General features: G+C 37.4%; 1 protein-coding gene across 3 annotated transcripts in view; it reads left to right on the top strand.

The window, feature by feature from the left end:
• XRCC5 (X-ray repair cross complementing 5) overlaps nt 1–21,130 on the top strand; it is a 49,542-nt gene that overhangs the window by 13,519 nt on the left and 14,893 nt on the right. For all 3 annotated transcript variants that reach the window (XM_066190193.1, XM_066190194.1, XM_066190192.1), the window contains 9 exons: nt 421–559; nt 2,643–2,755; nt 6,163–6,225; nt 6,895–7,032; nt 7,683–7,773; nt 9,001–9,128; nt 13,310–13,506; nt 17,773–17,863; nt 19,299–19,368. In XM_066190193.1, the coding sequence (XP_066046290.1) occupies nt 421–559; nt 2,643–2,755; nt 6,163–6,225; nt 6,895–7,032; nt 7,683–7,773; nt 9,001–9,128; nt 13,310–13,506; nt 17,773–17,863; nt 19,299–19,368 (1,030 nt within the window). The remainder of the gene's footprint in view (nt 1–420; nt 560–2,642; nt 2,756–6,162; nt 6,226–6,894; nt 7,033–7,682; nt 7,774–9,000; nt 9,129–13,309; nt 13,507–17,772; nt 17,864–19,298; nt 19,369–21,130) is intronic.

The raw sequence follows: 21,130 nt of genomic DNA, 5'->3' as shown, positions 1-21,130 counted from the left end.
AAAACTTGGCCAAGCAAGCTGAGCGAACATTGAGTCTTACTGTATCTTTAATGTATTTCTTCACGCTTTGTCACAAGTATTTTTACAGTTGGAGGTAGTAAATTGCATAGCAAGCAAGTTACATGGTATCCTGTGACTCAAAGACTTCCACAAATGGCTTAACCTGCAGGTTTAATGGATAATCAGGACAAGTCTGCTGTCATTGTGCTACAGTTCGTGTGTTAAGTCTCATACAGATGAAGGCAGAGCTGAAAGCACTGTGGTGGCAGCCAGGGATGCATTATTTGACACTGTCTTTATTAGTTCTTTGTTGGCAAAACAGTGCAGCACTCAGGCTAAGGACTTTTTGTGTATTTTGGTAAGTACTCTGGATCCCACTGAAATGTTAAACATTCCTTTTCTTTGAATTCTGATACCAAGGTCACAGAAGAGAAGGTGAAAAAACTTTGGGCATTTGTGGATGCTAAAACCCTCAGAAAAGAGGATGTGCAAAAAGAAACTGTTTACTGCTTGAATGATGATGATGAGACAGAGGTTCAGAAAGATGATACTATTCAAGGTATGGCATCTTTATGTGCACCCTGAAGAAAAAGGGAAGATGATGGCTTGGACTCTTAGGTCACCTAAGGGCCTCTTGGTTCTATGCCTTGAAGCCTAGCTGTGGTCTTAGAACGTAAGCTCTGTAGGCTGGTGGAACACAGAGACTGTTACATGAGACTCTTTGTTTTCACATATTTTAAAAATTCTTATTTTGCCAGTAGCAGGAATAATAATAATAGGAATAATAATGACAATAGGAACAATAATAATAGGACTAACAATGACAATAATAATGAAAACAGCAGATGGAACTTGGAAGGCACTACAGCTTTCTGAACTATATGCCGTGGAAGGCCATACCTCAGTTCTGTAATGAGTAGTTCTGCTACCACTATTCCATTTTTAGATCTTCAGTTGTACTGATAACATGAATGCTTTCATAGTGCTGCTTTTTTGTAGATGAGCAACTGCTCTTGTTCTTCTACACTTGGAAAGATGAAGCCATCAAAGGAGGGTTTAGTGTTCAAGAGTAGTAGCTTTGCTGTACTGTAACAAGATCAATCTGAAGTAGTGGTATGCAAAATACTTTTTATGACCTGCAGCTTCTTTCTAGCAGATTAATTTCCTTAGAAGACTACAGGCCCCAGAAACAGCAGGAAATTGTATACTTACTTTTAAAAAAGGATTTAAGCAAATCTGTTTCATTTTTTGTGATTGTATAGATACATTTTGTTACTAGTTTTTTTTCTTTCCTTTGCTATTTCAATCCCATGCAAGTAGGGCAAGTATGTTAACTGTAAAGAGCAGAACTATTCAGATAACAGTATAGAGAGTGCTGTCAAATGAATAACATAAATTGAAAATTAGAATAAGCTGTATTTTTTTATTTAATCCATTTGAATTTTAGCATTCATAGGTGTTTCATAGCAGTATCAGATAAAGACCCAACAACAATGTAACCTTCTTTTCTTTAAGCAGAAATGATGGTGAAAAGATGGTCTAGTTACGTTTTACAACTTCAAAACTATGTGTAAAAAAAATCCACTTTTTACAGAGAATGCATTTTGAAGGATTTGTGACTGTTCTCAGCTAATCTGAGTTCTTAAGTTATTAAGTAGTTGTGGGATACTATTAAGAAGTGGTGAGCAGTTTGATGTGAACAAAAGAGATAAAAGATTTCCCTGTCAGTGGTGTGATATTTCTAATGCCAAAAGAGCTACTGATGCCTCTTGGACTTTTGTGAATTTTTTGAGAAATGTCATAATTAGAAAATATTTTGTATTTGCAGCACCCATACTGAAATTTCTTTCATTCTATCTGTGTGTTTGCTTTTCAGTTTGTAGGAAAATGTATCTGCTTCTATGTTTTTCATCCAGGGATTATTCTCTGTTCCTTCTGCTTTCTTCACACCTGAGGATATCATCCTTAGTCTGTGGCAGTATAATGAAGTGATGACATTACAGGGAGGATATTGGAGGCTGAGATAGGAGAATAAGCAGTTGGAGCAGATGATACCTCTGAGAAATTACAGCTTCCTGTAATTTCTGTGCAGCTTTTTGTGGACATATACCTGTAATGTATGGCATGGGAAGTAAGACACAGAAATATATATAAAGACCAGTTCTGTATACAAGGGTGTTTTGCTTTTCCGTTGTGCACTTTGCTTCCACTGTTAGCACATTTTATTCTCTGAATCTCTTCTGGTGTCACCTGGTGTTGTATGATTTGTGGTATGTTTGAGGTTGCTTGTATTATGTTTGCAGAGTGTTGCAATCTGTTTGCTGAAATCTATTCTGATTTGCTTAAATCTATTCTGTGAGCGTAACTTTGTTAGGCAAGATGTTCCCTTATTTTCTTTCCTGCTCTCTGAGGGTACTTGTGTTACATAAAATAATGTACAAGGAGTGCAACTGCTGTTAGTGAAGTACAAAATGTGTCTATGGGTGTTTGGTTTTTTTTGCTAACAGGGAAAGTAATTTGATGAGCATGTGTGGAATGTAGCTGTGGGGCACGGATGCATTGTTAAAATATTCAGAGAGCTAATTTTGGTGTTAAAATTGTAGGCCCATATGCTTACCAGATGCTCCTCTCTTGTTCTCTAGGTTTTCGGTATGGGAGTGATATAGTTCCTTTTTCTAAGGAAGATGAAGAGCAAATGAAATACAAAACAGAAGGAAAGTGTTTTTCTGTTTTGGGATTCACTAGATCCTCTCAGGTATGATACTAAATGTCTTCCTACTCAGTTTCCTGGGTTATTCAAGAAAATTGATCTTGGTTTGAATTCAGTAAAGTCATGGTGTTGTACTGGGTTTCAGTATTAGGAACGGATCGTCTCCACTCAGGTATGCAGGGGTGACTTATTTGCTGATTCTAGTACATGTAAGCAGTATGTGGTCTTACGAAGAAGAAAAGCTCACAAATGTTGGACCCTCAAATGAAGCCAGAGCCACTGAAGTCAGATCTCTGCAAAGTGGAGACAGAGGTATTGTGGTCTCATTTCATCTCACAAATTTTAATGGTCTGTCTTCTGTTCAGCTCAGGCAGCAGCCTTTCTGGGCTTTGTCCAGCCAAGAGTACAGCTGCTTCTTAACAGAAGCTTCTCCCTCAACATTAAAGTAATGTTAAAGCAAGCCTGAAATCTGGCTCCATTGATTCTCAACTCCATAAGGATTAGTTTGTGCACCATGACTTGCCTCTTCTTTCTATTGTGACAAAACCTCAATGTAGTGAAGACTTCTTAGAACTTAGACAAAGGTAACATCATTCAAAAACTCTCTGTGTTTCCATGAGATGCTCAGTGTTTGTAATGCACTTAGCTCTACTTGTGGTATTGATTTTGCTATTTGTTGTCCCTGACAGTTGTAAGAAACTTACTTTAAGCAAGTACCTTAATAAAAGTTATCCAGCACAAGGTGATTCCCTTCAGAAAATCCAGGACTTAAGCATTAGCAAAGCCTTAGGGAAAGGCTTAACAAAACTGTTCTTAAGGCAGGACACATGGGGAGAGAGTACAGAGATGTGAGTGCCAAGTAATTGCTGTGAGTGTTAAGCTGCTTCCCATCTTTTTTTCTCCAGGAAATTGCAGAGGGTGACTGAAACTTTACTCATCTTGGAGTTATCCACACCCAGTCCTCTTCACTAGTCAAAACCGAAATGAAATCATAGGGCAGTTCTACACCTTGTGTTCTGACAGCTCCCAGCCCTCCTTCTCTTTGAAATTTCTCTCTGCCTGAACAAAGTAGAACCCTTGATAAAGGCTCAGGCATTGTGACCTTTAGCATTAAGGAAAGATGCTAATGAAATAGGAAGTATCTGTGGGAGCTTACTCCCAAATGGTTATAACTAAACATGTTACTTTACAATACAGGTGTCACAGAGACCTTGTGCATGTTTTTAGATGTGTTATTAGACTACTGCAGTGCAGTGTTCCAAACCATAGTAACTGAGGAGTGAGGAAGTTCTGTGTTTTACTGAAATGAGAAGCCAGCCTAACTGGAAACTGTAATATGGTTGCTCCTTGAAGACTTTCAAACTTAGTTGTTGGTCAGTGTGGGAGCATGTGCACTGCAAGTGATCGCTGAAGGAAACATCTCATGCTTGAGCTTATGTACCCTGTATTGGCCAGTGCTAGAGAGGTGTTAGGGAGTGTTACCTCCTGTGCCTGAAACTGGATCTAAGGAGTGAAATGTGTCTGAATCCAGTGTTCCAATGGGACAATTTCTTGGATATCTTCATACATTATTAGCCTCCAGCTGTTGTCATTTAGTTCTGCAAGATGCTTTTCACTGTGTGCAGAGTTTTCTTATGCTGGAGGTTGGCCTCCTGTCTCAACTTAGTCTGACTTTATTTGGAAATAGAATCTAAGAGGAAAGCAGATGAGGAATATAGTGTTCCTGTGAGCAAACTGTTACTGCACATGGACTTTTATTTTCCCATCATTGGTCAGATAGTGTGGTAAAACCTTCAAATGCATAGGTGATAATTGTAGGGTTACAGTTAATTTTAGGAATACTCTTTGAGTCACATAAATATGCACAAAAGAATTAACAAGCTGTTTTAAAATTTTTTCAAGGTACCAAATATTGATTGGTTTTGATTAATTTTTATGATGTACTTCTCTTGTCTTTCGATTTCATAACAAACAAATTATATCTTAAAGTGTGCTCTGGTCTTGTAGCCAGGAGTGTGACTAGTTATGCCCAGTAGTAGCTGTACATCCCCTCAGTGGAATAAAATTATTCAGGCATGCTTGCAGGATTTAAATTACAGTGTATAGATGATGATACCAGGAAGTTTTTAACTACAGCTGGAATTTTCAAGACCCATGTGTTATCTTAAGTTTCGCCTCCTGCATTTTATTGTTTGGAATAATAAAACTGACACTATTCAAATGTATGTTTTATATTAAATTGTTTCTTTAAAAAACTTTGATGGAAAGATGATTCATTGTTGACTAGAAAAATGGGAACAGCTCCAAATGCATAATTAAATACGGACTAGAACCACCTTATATTATTTTCCTGAGTTGTTCACATCCCTCAGGAAAGAAGATCAGAGGCCGCTTAAACTTTGATTTTTAATTTATAAGCCATGCCATGTAAATCAAGAAATAATACTTGAAAATATTACAAATGGACAATTGCTTTTGCAAACAATAAAAGGTGTAGTGATACACACATCTAGTTATTTATACTATGCTGCACATAAAATTTCCTGAGCATTTAGAGACAGAACAGGAAAGAAGGATTGCAGGTATAATAATGTGAGCTGAAGAATTGTGCTGTAGTCCAATAAAGTACAGATCTGCTGTGGTGCAGGTTGTCACTGACTTGAACAGCCTTATGGTAATTTGCTAAATAAAGAAGCTAAAATAAAAAGATTAAATGAATGAAAGAAAAAATAAAGATATAATGAAGTTAGTTCTGAGATTGTAATTTGGAGGGTTTTTTCTTTAACAAAGAGAGGTTATTTTAACCAGTGTCCATAGTAGTGTGTGATCTTTGTGACAGGTCTTCTATGATTGCAGGGTTTGTGTGTGTGTGTTAGCTGCTGTAGCTCCAACTAATCCAGTGATGCCTCTTGAAGAAACTATTTTTTTTTTTTTTATTCAGCCATGTTCATGAACAGAATAAACTCTGCTCACAGGAGTTCTTTGCCAGCACAGCTGTATATACTCTGGGTTGCTGTTGAAGTAGTTTTATTAATTAAGGATGTGATTTTTTGCAGCTTCTTTTTTGATGTATCTTTGCTGGAAAAATTTGATAGCATAGGTATAGTGTCAGTTAGGTTTAGGTCTTGTATTAACTACTGTAGTTTTCCATAATGACTTTTGAATTACTGAAGTGTAATTCAGACTGGTAATAGCTGCCAGTAGCACTGTCTTTCATTTCTGCCTATCACTAGGAAGCTATGAGAATATCCCACCCAATATGACTGAATATCCATATTAAGGGATAAATGGAGATATGAGACACATACAGGGCTTTAACCTTCTATGCACTGTAATTAAATTTGGTGGCTTCTGACTTGAGTAATGTTAGTTGTTTTGTAATTTAATTGGTCCAGTTGCATTAGTGACCTTTTCTTTAGGTCAGGCTAACTCTTGACCATTTGAATCTCTAGATCCAGAGGCATTATTACATGGGCAACCAGGCTCTGAAGGTCTTTGCGGCAAAAGGTGATGAGGTAAGGTGAACTGAACTTTAATGCTGAATGTATTTTGCTGTAGAACAAAATAGAATAGTAGTGATGCTTGAGATTGTCCTGTCTTTCTATGTTAATAAATATTTTTAATGCAGCTTACAGAAATGTCTTACTTTGTTGCCCAGTAGGTTAAAAAGAAGTTGGATTAAACCCCAAATGAATACAGTATCTCATGAATTTTGAAAAGCTGGTAGATAGTACATTTGAGCAAGGTTATGAGGAACCTGAAATTGGTGGTTAAGTCGGTTGTCATTCAAAGCAACAATGTGCCCTGTCACTGTGTTATTTGGAACAGACCTCCAAAGTACTGGAGGTAAAAAGCTCACTGCAGTGCTCTGATATGTTCCCTTATGGTTCTGACTTCCCTCCCTTTCTCTATCTCTTGCAAAACCTCTGAAAGTTCTTCACACCTGGTGAAAAAGGTGGAATGTGCTGAATCTAAAGTTGGCTCAGCTTTGAATGGATCCACTACTGTGATGAGATTTGACCTTTCAACTTCTTTGATTTATGAACATGAAAAATGCTTGTGTTAAAGGTAGAGCTGAAATGGAAACTAGTCTTGACTAAATCAATGCCGTTATACTCCCTGTGGAAGATGTATTTCATAATGAAGAATTTGCATGATTTTGTGGACTTCTTTTTTCTCTCTAGCATGCAGCAGTTGCTTTTTCTGCACTTGTTCGTGCATTGGAGGAGTTGAAAGTGGTGGCTGTAGTGCGCTATGCTTATGATAGAAGATGCAACCCACAAATTGGAGTAGCTTTTCCGTATATTAAGGATGCATATGAGGTAATGCTTCTCTCTTACCCTTCTGCAGAGAGACCCAGAAGCAACACAGTATGTCAGAACTTTTGCAGCATATGTTTCCCCTGATCTTTCTTACGAGAGACTATTGAAATAGCTAAATATGTATAGCATGGCTGAGGAGTGACGGAGGTGGGGGCGGACACAACAATCTTCAGACTTCTGAAGGGTATAAACATAAAGGATGGAAAGGAATTATTTAGGGTGGTATGAACTGGAGGAGGTAATTGAATAAAGAAAAAATGAGGCAGAGAAACATTAAAAAAAACAAATCCAGCTTTTGACTTTGAAATACAGTAAGCTGTGATTAAACCTCCCAAAGCACCAATATATTGGATATTTAAAGCATGGCTATTTGGAACTCTGCACAAGAAAAAGAGATCAGATGGCTAGGGAGGTCTTTATTCCACGAGCAGAAAAATTGAGTGTAGCCATCACTATGTTATAAAACATAATGCCGTATTTTATTCTGATTAAAATTGTGTTGCTCTGTAAATATTTTAAGTGTTTTGATGCACACAGCATTACATCTTCAGAGTTTTCTTATGTTTTATATTGCCCTCATATGGCACTCTGGGGATACAGATACTCTTTTTTTATTCAGGCTCAGTTGTTTTTTATTTCCTCCTGCACAGTGTCTCATCTATGTACAGCTACCCTATATGGAAGACCTAAGACAATATGTATTTTCATCCTTGAAAAACAGTAAAAAATACACTCCTACAGGTAAAATATTTGCTGGTCAACTGGAAAAATAACCTGCTTGTTGTCTTCTAAGATGCTCTAAAAGAGTTAGAATATTTGGCTCTCCAGTGAGAACATAAGTTTAGTTGTTATTTTGGCTTAGAAAAACACCCAGGTATTTGGGCATCCATTTTGGTGATGTCATCTTGAAGTTTAAATGTGTATTAAAGCTTTGCCACTTCTGGTGCAGGCTGAGCAGACCTAAGTTTGCAGGCAGTATTTCAACTGTCTTGTTTAATGACTTCTGGCTCAGGTTATAGCATCGTGAGTCTCACAGGATCCTGTGACAGAGAGCTGAGATTAGTCCTCTGTATCCTTTGATCTTTGAACTCATTAGTGGGAGTAAATGGTCAAACCTTGTGGGATCTAGTGTGTGATTAGCTAGCTAGAATTAGAACAGGGGCAGCTGCTCTGTTGGTGCAAAGCTGGTCCTGTAGCCGTTTGCAGTATGGCCTATTAATATAATGTACAAAGGCAAAGACATTATTTTCTGTGGAGTGTTAAAACTATGCACTTATTGGTGTCCAGATTGAGATGGATGGCATTTCTGGAGAACATGCAGCTACACAAAACTTGACTTGCTGTTCTGAGAGTTTTGCACAGCAATGAGTCTTAAGTGGATGTAGTTTAAAATCTGCTCCTGTTTCTTTCATTTGTTATGAGATGCATTGAATGGGCATCTGCACATCAGGGTAAATACAGCATGCTGGTTTGTTTCTATAGCAGTTTCTGTTTTCTTTCCTGTAACCAGCAGTTTGATAACAAATCTAAAACTTGTCCTACCAAAGCAGTAGCTGGCTATTGTGAACTGTTTATTTGCAATCATAACTTTAAAAATTTATATGGCGCCATTTAGTTTTGCAAACCAACTGTTCTTCTTATTTTCTAAGTGGCCTATAAACCTTCTGTTGCAAATGAAAACATCTTGAAAAGCGAAAGCAGCAAGGCAACAATAATTGAGGTCTTGGGGAAAAAGAAAAAGGCTTTATGACTTTATGCTGTAGTTCTTAAATAAAGCAGGGGTTTATTATTGTGTCCATTATCCATATTCTTTATTGGCACATCCATAGCTGCAGTGTATTCTGTGGCATGTAATGACTTTGTAAAAATCTCACATTGTGAAGCGAATCTTCATTTATAAATTGTTTCAAGAAATGCACCCATCTGCAAATGTACTTAATCTTCCTTTGTATATAATTGCTGCCTTAGCGGATCAGTTATCTGCTGTTGACTCCCTGATTGACTCCATGAATTTGGTTCACGAAGGTGGAGAAACTTTTGAGGACCTATTTAATCCCTGCAAAATTCCAAACCCTCATTTTCAGAGGTTATATCAGGTGAGATGAACTATGTGGTATTTTTCAAAAACCTTTTTGCTTAAGACTTTTCACCTTTCTATCTTTCTCTGATTCACGTTGGAAAGATCTGCATTGTGAAAATGCAGATATAAATCTCTGGCATTCAAGTGTATGGTAACCAGTGATTTCTGTGCTGTCCCTGACAGAGATTTATCTTTAAAATTTCTAGTTTCCAGGAAGCAAGGGAAATTATATCTGTGCTGAGGTGTCTACAACAGCATCAGGCACATAGATAAGGCAAGTAAAAGCTTGCCTCTCAACACTGTGTTGTGGACATAGATTTAGTCTTCGGCTTTTGGACAGAGAGAATTGGCTTAAAATTGAGGATATCTTCAGCTTGTCGTTCTGTGTCCCATCACTTTTCTGTGCATTGTTGCATCTAGCAGTGTTCCAAACCAGGTCAGTCTAAGGTGAACTGGATCAGTAAGAAATGGTTATTAACATTGTTGACATTTAAAATGTTCTGTTGGGCTGTCTAAGCTGATGCACTTTACCAGCCAGCAGAACAGTTCACACTTCCTGCAGTTATTATGTCAAGCTGTCTCCATTTTGATTTACATTCCTTTCATATCTTGAAGACTTTCATTGCAACTGTGAGGATGAGAGACTTAATTATACATTGGAATTCAAGTGTTTAAAAAAATGACGCAGCAAATTCAAAAATAAAGAAAATTATGCTGCAATTTAAGCAACTGCAGAATTGTACTGTATACAGAACCATGGAGATATATTGAATGTGTGACTCTGCTCTGAAAATTGGCCAAAAATGGTATTATAGCAATCATGTTCATCATATCTCAGCAATTCCACATGATTTATTTCACTTTACAAGGAGGAAGAAGATGCTTTTTTAAATTAGGAAAACTTACCCTAGCTTCCCAAAGCCTTGCTTCCTCAGTGTTGTCAAAATAACCAAAGGATCTGAAGGTCAGTGTGTGTTTCAGGAACACACGTAAGCCCACTGTCTTCAAATCCTGCTCTGATTGACACCTGAAAAACTCTGCGTTCTCATCAAGTTCGGCCAGTCATATTGACAAGACAGTGTGTAACTAAATGCAAGATTTGATCAGTTGGAGGTTATTGCAGGGCAAGAACTTAAAATGGACTGACGTCTGCACAACTCTTATTTTAGGAAGAATTGTTAAGCTTGGATATTATAAAACTTGAGCTTTGCTTATAAATTAAATACTTGGGGGATAGAATTTCCTCTGTTATATTTCTAGATAGAGTTTTGTATTCTTTTGGTTTAGTAGATGTCAGCTAACAGTGAAAGATGGTTTTTTTAGGTGTGCTGTTTGTCTTCTGGAGCAGTGTGATGGTGGTGTTCAGCACTTGAGTCAATTGCTGCTGGAAGAGAGTAACTGAGTAACTTGCCAAGCTCCTTAGAGGGTAGTAGAATTTTGTAAGGGTGAGCGCTGATGGTAGAAAAAACATTTGTTGACTGATTGAATGGGGTAGGAGACAGTTTCTGTCCTTGCTGTTGTGAAAGCTCTAAATTGACAGTTCTCTTAGTGCTTTCATTTGGCCACGCAGAGCCCCATTTGTATGTCTTGTTCCAAAATTGCTGTTAATCTGTGTAATTTGTTCTCTCCTTTGCTGCAAAAATGTTCCAGATTCTTAGTATTTTGCTCTTAGGCCAAGTGGCATTGCTGGTTCCTTAAGAACTATGAAGAAAAATTCTACATTATCTTTTGTCTGTAGCCAGTAAGTGGATTGGGCTGAATAGAACCTATAAATGGTTTCGAAAAATAACTGAAGAAAAGGATGAACTCCTACTTCATTTCCTTGCTTTGTTGCTTCATGAAGATATTTGGAATGATAAGTGACAAGAGCCAGAATTTAAACAAAAACATCAAGCTAAATTATATCTCTGGAAGTAGTGGTAGGCATCAGGAAATGACAGAGTGGGTGAGAAGTAGTTGTTAATGCTTGCTGGAGTGGAGAAATATCCAGTATCCAGGCTTTCAACTTTTATTCCTTGCTTCCAGAAAAAACAAAGTGAACTTCTGTAGCTTTTGTAGTGGCAGACTTCCAACATTATTATTTAAGTTGTCCATCTTAAATACAGGGTTTTGAAGCACCTAAGATGTTTAGGGAATGCAGTGCATTTTATTTGTTAGCCAAATAAACAAATTGCTCAACAGCGGTGGTTCTGTACTGAGATAGACCTATTGGTATGTGTCATTGCTTATCATGGAATTAATGGTGTCAAGCCCACTTCATTACATCCATTGACCAATATATTGGTGTGTACCCTGTTCCTGAAAACTGCCTATGTCTCTGGAAGTGGAAATGTAATAAATTAGGAAGAGCAATGAGGAGTCTAGTGCCTTGGTGACAACATGCATGAATAGACCAGTGAGTCTGCAAGGCAGTGGCAGTGTGGTGTAGCCCTGGTTTTGTGCCTGAGATGTCTCTTGTTTACAGAAAATTCCCTGGGACAAGAATTTCAGAAAACCAAAACATCTCAGGCACGAAACCAGGGCTACAGTGTGGATTGCCTTCTAGCTGTGAAGGTAAGAGGGGTTCTTGCTGGACCCAGAAGGAAGGGGGAAGCAAGGTTGAGGGACAGTGTTGGTTTGGAAAATCCAGGTTGTCTGTTTAACTTAGTCTCCATTTAGCACCTGAGTTTTGACAGTACATGCCATTTCAGGTTTCAGATGGACTCAGCTACTTTAAAAACAGGTAAAAGTGGATGCTGTGTCCGCCCAGTCTGCTCAGTTCCTGCAGCTGCACACATTTTCAGTTACAAAAGCCTGAAACAGATAGACCTAACAAGGAGCTTAAGTTTTTTTTTTGCTTTGTGAGTTTAATTCAATTACCTAACCTTTTTATTTATTTTTTTTTTTTTGTATCACAAGAGCCATTACTGCAGCTTCCAGCAACATTTTCACTCTCTTTCAAAATAATTGTGCCTTAAATCATTACAAGTGTTTCCAAATCAGTAGCCTTGTACAACAACTGCCTTCTTTTGATAGTATGTTGTAATATGGACTGGAATCTTAATGGCAGCCTGAAAACACATCAGTATTGATGTGTCACATAGTCTTGATTTTCTGTATTGGCAGCTTTCCTGCGTGAATAGGCGCTTCTATTTGCTTTGATTTTGTTTTTTAAATTAGTGTCATGTCTGACAGCCAACAGGGGAGCAAATCTCTGCTGTATCCCTAGTTTACTGAGTAGGTAAACTAGATAAACTTCACATGAGTGTCTAATGCACCCAGTACAGTGGGCATGGAAAAAAATTGTCACCTTTGTACATCACACATTTTGATGTGCTTGTGTGTATGCACTGGTATCTGTGTGTGTATTTGTAAATGCACATACCTCTCTACTGCTGTCCCACACTTCACAAAATTGTAAAGATACTTTGTTTTCAAAACCCTCCATGGAATTTCTGTAACCTGCCTCATTAACCTCATCTCTTCCCCTCTGCTTGGCTCTCTGACTGTGTGCACTGACTCTACACTTGGGTGAAAAATTCTCCTCTGTAGCTCTCACCATCTGTTCCAGCTTTGTGCATCTGTCAGGCCCCTTCGTTCCCTCTTTCTTTCAAAGCTAGGTTCCAAACATACATATATTCTGTGCCTCACCTGTGCATGTTTAATATTCTCTCTTTCCGTTTCCATTCTCTCTTAAGCTTGTGAGCATTGCTCTTAAATGTATGCATACTGAGTTTAATTGACAAAGAAGAAATATTTTATTTGAGGGACATTAAACTGTTACAATAACTGGAATGTGTGATTGGGGTAGATCTCATTTACTTAATTTTGAAATGTATAGAAATCTCTCCTGTGTGACTGTTTTATAAGAGAACTGCTTTTCAACGGTAGAGTAAAGCTAAAAACATGAGCAATTGCTGATGACTGTTTCATTCCTGGTATTTTTCTAATAATTTTCATAGAACTCATTTCAGTGAGTGTGGGAACACTCAACTGCATCAATGTTCTTGTTGACTGTTGTTAATGATCTCCTTAAACAGTTGATCATAGACTTTCAATCCACTGTGAGAGAATATTTTTCAGCAATACAAAGGTAGTATGTTTAATATGGAAGATATTTTGAAGTAATTGTACACCATATGGTGTCCAGTCATTACATTAAAAGTTTTTAATATAATTGAAAGTTCTACTTTGCTCAGACTGTTTTGTTTCTTGCAGTGTTTGCAGCACAAGGCTTTTCACCCCAATAAGCCACTACCTCCAATAGACCAGCACCTTTTAGAAATGCTGGAGATGCCTTCTGTGGTAAGAGAAAGGTGTCAGGCTCCTCTGGAAAGAGTAAAAGCACTTTTCCCCCTAAAGGAAGTTGGCAAGAAAAAAGAAGAGAAGACTGCACAAGACATCTTCAAAGACAAGTAAGTTGGAGATGTATTATGGATTTTTTCAAAACTTTTTTTTTTTTACACTTCAGGTTGTTTTTGCTGGATGAAGCAGGCTCAGAATCTTTTGAACAGAAAATCAATGAGTAAGACAGTGGAAAAAATGCTGATGGATAGAGAATATTGTGGTGCCACAGAATGGAGTATTTTGTGAATAGTGGTGGTCATACTGTTGCAGTGCAGGACACACTAGGAACCAGTGTGTAAATTCATTATGTCTGTATTTGCTGTGACAGAATCACAAAATCCATCAGGTTGGAATGTACTACAGGAGGCTCCTTGGTCAACCTGTTGCTCAAAGACTACCTGTGAGATCTAAGGAGGGATTCATCCAGTTTGGCCTTGAAAACCTTCAGGGTTTGTGCATCCTTTCTGGGCAACCTGTTGCACTGCTTCCTGTCTCCTGGTCAGACAGTTCATCCTTGAGGTAGTTATAAAATAGTTCAAATAACACTAACAGAGGGTCTAATTTAGTTTAGAATAAATGCCATGGTGCTTTAAATTAGCCATAAAGATGAGCCTTCTTCTCAGCATGTTTGATTTAGGTAATTGTCTAGCTTTCAGTTTGAATATCAAATGAAAAGCAGTTTCGTTATTATCTGCTGTGCAATTAATGTGGTTATCTCAAAAAAAAAAAAAAAATCAAGCTGTTATGGACTCTTCCTGGAACAGCTATTGTTTGAAGCTACAGTTTTAAGACAGGATATTTCTGTTGTTATTGACTATATTGTGTTTAGTTTATTTGTGCTGCAGATAGGAAGAATAAGTGCTGTATTGATACTGCAGTTGTACTGTCACCCCAGCCAAATCAATTTGCATGAACAAAATCCGCCTCTTAGAAATTAACTTATTGAAATCTGTAATGTAACTAGTGGGTCCCTGAGATGTTGGAGTGTTCTCAGTTAGCTCCTTCTCCCTTCATTTTGTCATTTTTGATTCAGTCCTTTCAGCACTAGGAACGACATCTTTGAGGTGTTTTCAGCTCTTGCTTAGCTCAGCTGTCATTTAGCCTTTCCTGGGTTGGGCAGAGCCTCCTCAGCATGTTGTCTTTGGGAAGACATGACACAGCAACAGGACTCCTTGCTTTGCTGCTTGAGACTAATGACCACATTCCACTCTAAGGACTGGGAAACACCTGGCTTTTTTTGTTGTTGTTGCGGATTTCAGAGTGTTCCTGTTGTCTTGGTGTGTCTGTGAATTCATACTGATTAAATTCTCTTTTCTTTCCTCCATGCTCCAGTTTCTCTGGGTTTCTGTACATGTATACATTTTTACGTATATCTTAAAAAGTGATAGAGCCAGTTTAGAAATAAAAGGCAAAAAATGGGGCTCAAGTAAAGCTACAGAGAATTTAAACAAAAAGTAGTGACCTATTACTATTAGTTGCTTTAAAATATATCTTCCCAAAAGCATCTGCAAGCAAGAAGAAAATCTGTTTTTTAAAAAAACTGGTTTCCTTTAGAGGAGTGATAAAAGCAACTGTAAAAGTAATTTAGATAGAAATTGATGTAGGGTATTAAAATGATTTAAAAAAAAAAGCTGTAGAGGAAGTGAAAGGATACAGACTCAACTATGCAAAGAAGAATGAGTGATAGTTAAGATTTTGAAAAAACTGCAGGAAAATGATATTGCTGTAGTAATGAATGGCACTGGTAGTATTTTATCATTGCTACAACAGCAGTCTTAACTGTATGGTTTTGTTCTGTGTTTGGGGAAAAGCTGAGATGATATAATTTATTCACTGGATAAAGGAAAATACATCACTCTACAACAATGATTAAGAAAAATATTAAACAGAGGCACTGTCACAGGTTGCCCAGAGAGGTTGTGGATGCCCTTTCCTGGCAGTGTTCAAGGCCAGGCTGGATGGCGCTTTGGGCAGCCTGGTTTAGTGGGGAGGTGTCCCTGCCATGTGTAGGAAGTGGGTGATCTTTAAGGTGCCTTCCAACCTAAACCATTCTGTGATTCTAAATGCTATGGTTCTGTGAGATTCAACTTATTGATACTAAGATATAGATTGCACTGAAGTACTTGGAAAAAGTTTTTTAGAAGATGTCTTGACCATTATTTTTGTTTTCTGAAACTGATTTGTATGTCCTGTCATCATAGTGACCAGATTCTTCTTTGTTAGTTTTTAAGGCCTAATGGGACTAAGGCAGCATAATTGTCGGCATGATGTCTTACAGAGATATCAGTATTCATTTCTATCACTTTTGCTTAAGATCTCTGTAGTTAAAAAAAAATACCAGTAAAATAGAAAACATTTTACTTTTTTCCTTCTTACATTGGCTGTGGAGAGGCTGTTATCTCATCCAGCTTTGTAGGATGTGAGAGGCTTCTATATTAATGTAGAAGTGGGTGTTTTAAATTAATCTTGTATTTTATTAATTTTTTCTCAAATAGTAATTGCACGTTTTGCAGTTTAAAAATACTGCTAATCAGTGCATATTCTAAATGTCAGATCCTTGGCTGGTATAAATGGCTATGGATTCATTAGTTTCTGCTGTGCTGCACTGATTAACAACAACTGTAGATTTGGTCCTCGGCTGTTAAATACAGCATCATCATTTATGTTCTCCTTCCTCCAATCCCAAAGCATTTTGAATCAGTAAAAATAATGCAGGAAGAAAAAGAAGAAAACTGATTGCCATATACTTTTGGAGGAAAATATTCTAAAAGAGAATTTTTGTTGTTCTTTACACCTTTCATCAAACCACGTTCACATACAAGATTTTTGGTTCCAGTAGAGCTTCCAAACTCTCTGGTGTTGATAAGTATCAGTTTCTCCTTATACAGAAAGACACACTGGATATTCAAAACAATCAAGCAACTTGTTCAAGGTTAGCCGGAAAGTCAGCCGAGTTGAGAATGAAGCAAAGGTATCCTATCCTTGTCCTTAGGCATAACTAAAGTCATCATTTCTCCTAGAGTGATAAGTAAGGTTATGCTGAATGACAGGAGTTGCTGAGGAGAAGGGATTTCATTTCAGTAGTGACAAAACTAAGTAAAGGACAGAGTAGATTGCTGAAACAAAGTGAAACAGACAATGATTGTGAAGTAGGGGAGGAGTGTGCTATAGAAAGCAAAAAGGAAGATTCCACAAGTTCTTTCTAATAGTTGATTGTTTCTGTAACGCGCAGTGCAGTTTTTGCAATCAGTTCTAATCTTGCAGAATGAAAAGTGGCTCCTAGTCCAGGATCTCTAGCTTTGTCCCTACATCATCAAGCAGTTTCTTCTTTTCACAGCAGTAGAATTTTTCAGAAAAGCTTGTCACTGTGTTTTGGGATTCATTGAATACAAATCCTGCCCTTTGGGTTGCTGAGTAGCTTTCAGTCATTCTTAAACTGAAATAAATGCATCTGTGTCAGTATCCTGACAGCATCTGATTTCCTTCCCCTTTTGTGATTATCTGGATTTTCTTCTGTTGCTGAGATGTGCTCTAAAGTGTAGCGTGTTACATGTTAGAATTAAGTTCCTAGTTTGAATGTACACCTTACTCTATGCTACCTGTAATGACAAAGCAAGAAAGTAGCCCAAAATCACAATTAGCATTTTAAAAATAATAATCTTTGAAAGCATTTTGAGATGTAGCTTAAAGCATCCTAAGAGAGTTCTGATCTGCTTGACTGGAGTTTGTCTAGCAGGTTTTAACAAATATAAGGTGGAAGTTTACAGAGCTCTCATGTGCTGATGGAGAATAGTGGTCATTAGACTGAAAAGCCACTGTGTAAACAGGTTTGTATTAGCTATAAATTCCAAGACAGGATCTAGCAGGTAGTGATTGAACAGTAAATTGATGTCTTGCTAAAATGGTAAATTTTCACTGACATTTCATGTTTAGAAAAAAAATCCAGTGAGAATACCAAATGTCATGTTATATACTGTAAATTACCAAGATTAACTCAACACAGAGGTTCCAAATAAAGTGTTTGGAGCTCTGTATTTAGAAAGATGAAGAAGGTCTGTATAAGGAAATTCACACCTGAAATAGGCACTAATAATCTCATACCTTCAACAAGTGATGCCTTTGCTGTATGCTAAAATGAAATTTGATCTCTGTTTCTACTGTCTGGTTTGTGCAGCCCGAGGGACAAATGAAGCATGGTTAAGTGTTGATTTTGGAACAGTTATGTAAAGAAGTTTAGTTTAGTGTCTATTTCATTAATTTACTGGCTCCCTAGTTGGTAGGCAGGACAATCTTCTTCAAGTGTTTATATTCATTTTTGTCCTTCTCGTTTGCAGCGAAGATGAACCCAGCCTGAAGAAACCAAAAATTGAAGATGAGGAAGGGAGCTTTAGCATTATGAAACTTGCTGAAGGCAATATCACCTCTGTAAGCATATTTTTACAAATCTGATTATTCAAGGGGAAGATTAATTCTCCAAGTCTATTATAGTGAATATACAGAATTCCTGATAAAAGGAGAGTTTCTAGCTGAAACATGACTGAAATACTGTCTACTTGTACATTTGAGACTCTCTGCTAGAGATTGTAAAGACAACTTTCTCTGCCCTTAGGCATGTGTTAGCACAAGTTTTTATCAGTTGTGGATATTTTAGGACAAAATTCTCTCCTGGTGTTTAGAACTCTAAAAGGAAAGCCTGAGGATCTGAAGAAGACAGAATTGGAGCTCAGTGGTTGAATTTTGTTCTTGGTGTCTTTCATATCTTCTGCAATATAGAAGTTGCCTCTGTGTATTTAATCTAAAGTATTGCTGGGATTTTAGACATTGTTCTCTGCATTAATTTGGGGTCTAAATCAGAAATTTGGCTTCATCTTGCCACTAGATCTAACTTAAAATTTTGTGGGTAGATGAAACCTGTATCATAACTGTGCACCTCCCTTTATTTGTTGTTTTCCTGTTATAAAAAAAAGAGAAGTAATATTGATCTAACATCTCTTGTTTTCAAATGTGCTATTTAAGATTCATTTTGAAAAAGGCATTATTGATACTTTAAAAAGTATTTAAAGTCTGAAAAGATTTCAGTGTTTGGTGCTCCTAACTGATATTTCCTGAAAAGTGGCATTGCTAGATCTTAAAGAAATACATTGAGACCAAGCAAACTTACTTGCAAGGTCCACGACTTAATTGACAGCAAAGCATAAAAATTAAGAAAAAAGTAGGAGAATTATAATTGCTGAATAGGAAATTTTAAGCAGTGTAGAGTTGTTGGGTTTTTTCACTTCAAGTTAATGCATCCGTTCATTTTTCAGTGTTTATTTATATTTGACCTGGTTTTAGTTCCTTTGAAAGATTTCTGCACTTACATGCCCATTTAGGGCTTTGGCTTTAAGATGTCAGACTCTGCCAGAAAGCCTAGATGACTTAAGTGCAAGCTTTTAATTTTGAGGTTCCTATTGGAGTGGCAAACCACTGATTCTGTACCCACAAACCTGGGAGCTCACACTCCTCTCTAAGCATCTGGTGGGATTAGGGAGGTCTAAGAGGTCTGTACTACAGAAGATCTCAAAGCTGAACTAGCAGATAACCTGAATTGTGCTTCTGTCCTCTCAGCACCGGTGAAGTGGTCAACTTGTAACTCTGTGCAGCAGAGTGAGTTCATCTTGTTCATGTCCCAGCCTTTGTCAGGAGTACTGTGCGTTAACACACGTTATAAAACTTCCATTTTTTGAGTCTGAACACAGAGAAGTACACAGCTTCTGTTTTCATGTTAAAGTAAAAAGAAATTTAAAGATTCTTGTTGCTTGACAAGAAGAAAGAGATGGATGTTGGAAGACAATTGAATTGGTTTTTGTACTTTTTGTAGGTAGGCAGTGTTAACCCAGCAGATGATTTCCGAATTCTGGTGAGGAAGAAAAATGCTGACTTCAAAGATGGTAAATGACTTTTGTCTATCTTAATTACATTAGTAGCACCTTTGGGGTTCAGTAAATGCAATCCATTCGCCTAAACATAAGTTTCTAGTTCAATGTGAGTTGCTCTGGAATTTCAGGTAAGCTTGTAGTGCCACTCAGCCAAGGAAGGTGTCGTTTGTAATTCTCATGTTAATACCTGCCTTCCTCAATTAAAAGTCTCATGTAGATGTGTTTGGGTAAGAAGGACTAGACAGCTACATTGAGGCACCTGAGCAGCCCCTCAGGTGTTTCTAACAGAAGACCCATTGGTATTCACTGACTGCCTCATTCAGAATGAACCTCAGCTTTTCATTCCCAGGATCTTTCCGACCTGAAGTGGAGAGCTTTCGGGTGTGCACAGTGTGAGAAACCTGTGTCATGCTCCATCAACGAAAAAGAGACTCTCATGCCTGGGACTTCAATCTTTACATGCAAAGGTCGTTTCTTACTGCTTGTGAGCGAAGGAGAGCACGGGTGAATTCAGAGTGGAATAAGCAGGTGGTGTTTGTAATCTGAAAGTTGAGAGGATGGTCTGTGTGCATTGACTCAGAGATGAGGAAGAACACAAGGCACAGGTCAAGCACTGTCTTGCATAGCCTAAGTCTGAAAATGGAATGAAATTATTATTGGTTTGTATGGTAGCTATACAGATATTTATGTAATCCAAAGGTGTCTTAAAAAGAATGCACAAGATGGATGGGGTCCTTTATGTTGTAAAGGGTGATTTGAAGGTTGTGGCAGAGTAAACCTGGTCTGCCAAATAGCCACTAATGTTACATTCCTTTTCAAAGAAAGATTTGCAGAGGTGCTGGTGTTTCAACAGACCTTTGATCCTTTTGGATGTAGTTTCAGGAGTGTGTTTAGTGGTATATTGAATTGTGATATGGTCTGTTAAAGCCTACATAGTGATTTCTCTCCAGAATGTCCAGACCTCTAAGCCAGCTAGCTAGCTTTTTTAACATGGATTTTTCATTAGACCCAGAAGAAGTTATTTATTGAAAAAATATTTGGCGATGTGTTCTTAAATCTCAGATATTTAAGAACTGCATTTATTAATGCGGTAAAAAAGCATTGGACAATACATTAAAATACAGAAACTGTGGAACAGTTGACTACTTTGTTACAATGATAAATTTTATCATGTAGGAAAGCTTTAAGGCAGAAATAAGTATAGTGATTACCCTTGAAGATGGTTTAACTGGAAAGAGTGCTTAAATATGTCCACTTGGTAGCTGTGCTGGAGATAGCTGCACTACATGTTTGGAAAGTTCTGAAATTTTGAGCAGTTTGCTTTTATTCTATGTGTTCTGCTCTGTAATGATAAGGTGTAGTTAAACAGAATGTAGTGCAGTTACCCATTTAAAGAAGAGATAGATGTCACTAAAAATAAAAACATGCTTTGCATATTATCTTTTTCTTCAGGATAATCCTTTTTATGCTCTAGAGCCTTTTAGGCACCTTAATACATTGAACATTGCAGGCATGTTTTTAATGACTTGCTGTATTTCACTTTGGTTATGTAAATAGTAAATTCTTCCTTAAAACTATTCAGTGGTTCTAAGGGGGGTTTTTTGGTATAATTTTGTCATTTAATGATGAAACTTTTTCCCTCTGCTAGAACATAAGAAATCTGAAATTTCTTTGCAGAAAAGGATAATTTGTGGCATTCAAATACTTCATTGTAAAAAGGGTAGCATGTGTCAGGATGCAGACTTAGGAGAACTGCTAAGTTGCATTCTGTTTT

This window comes from Chamaea fasciata, unplaced genomic scaffold (assembly GCF_029207755.1).
Source record: "Chamaea fasciata isolate MVZ Bird 193981 ecotype frontalis unplaced genomic scaffold, bChaFas1.0.hap1 SCAF_8, whole genome shotgun sequence".
Classification (NCBI taxonomy): Eukaryota; Metazoa; Chordata; class Aves; order Passeriformes; family Sylviidae; genus Chamaea; species Chamaea fasciata.
The sequence above is the reverse complement of the archived record's forward strand: the minus strand, read 5'-3'. Positions and strand labels throughout refer to the sequence as shown.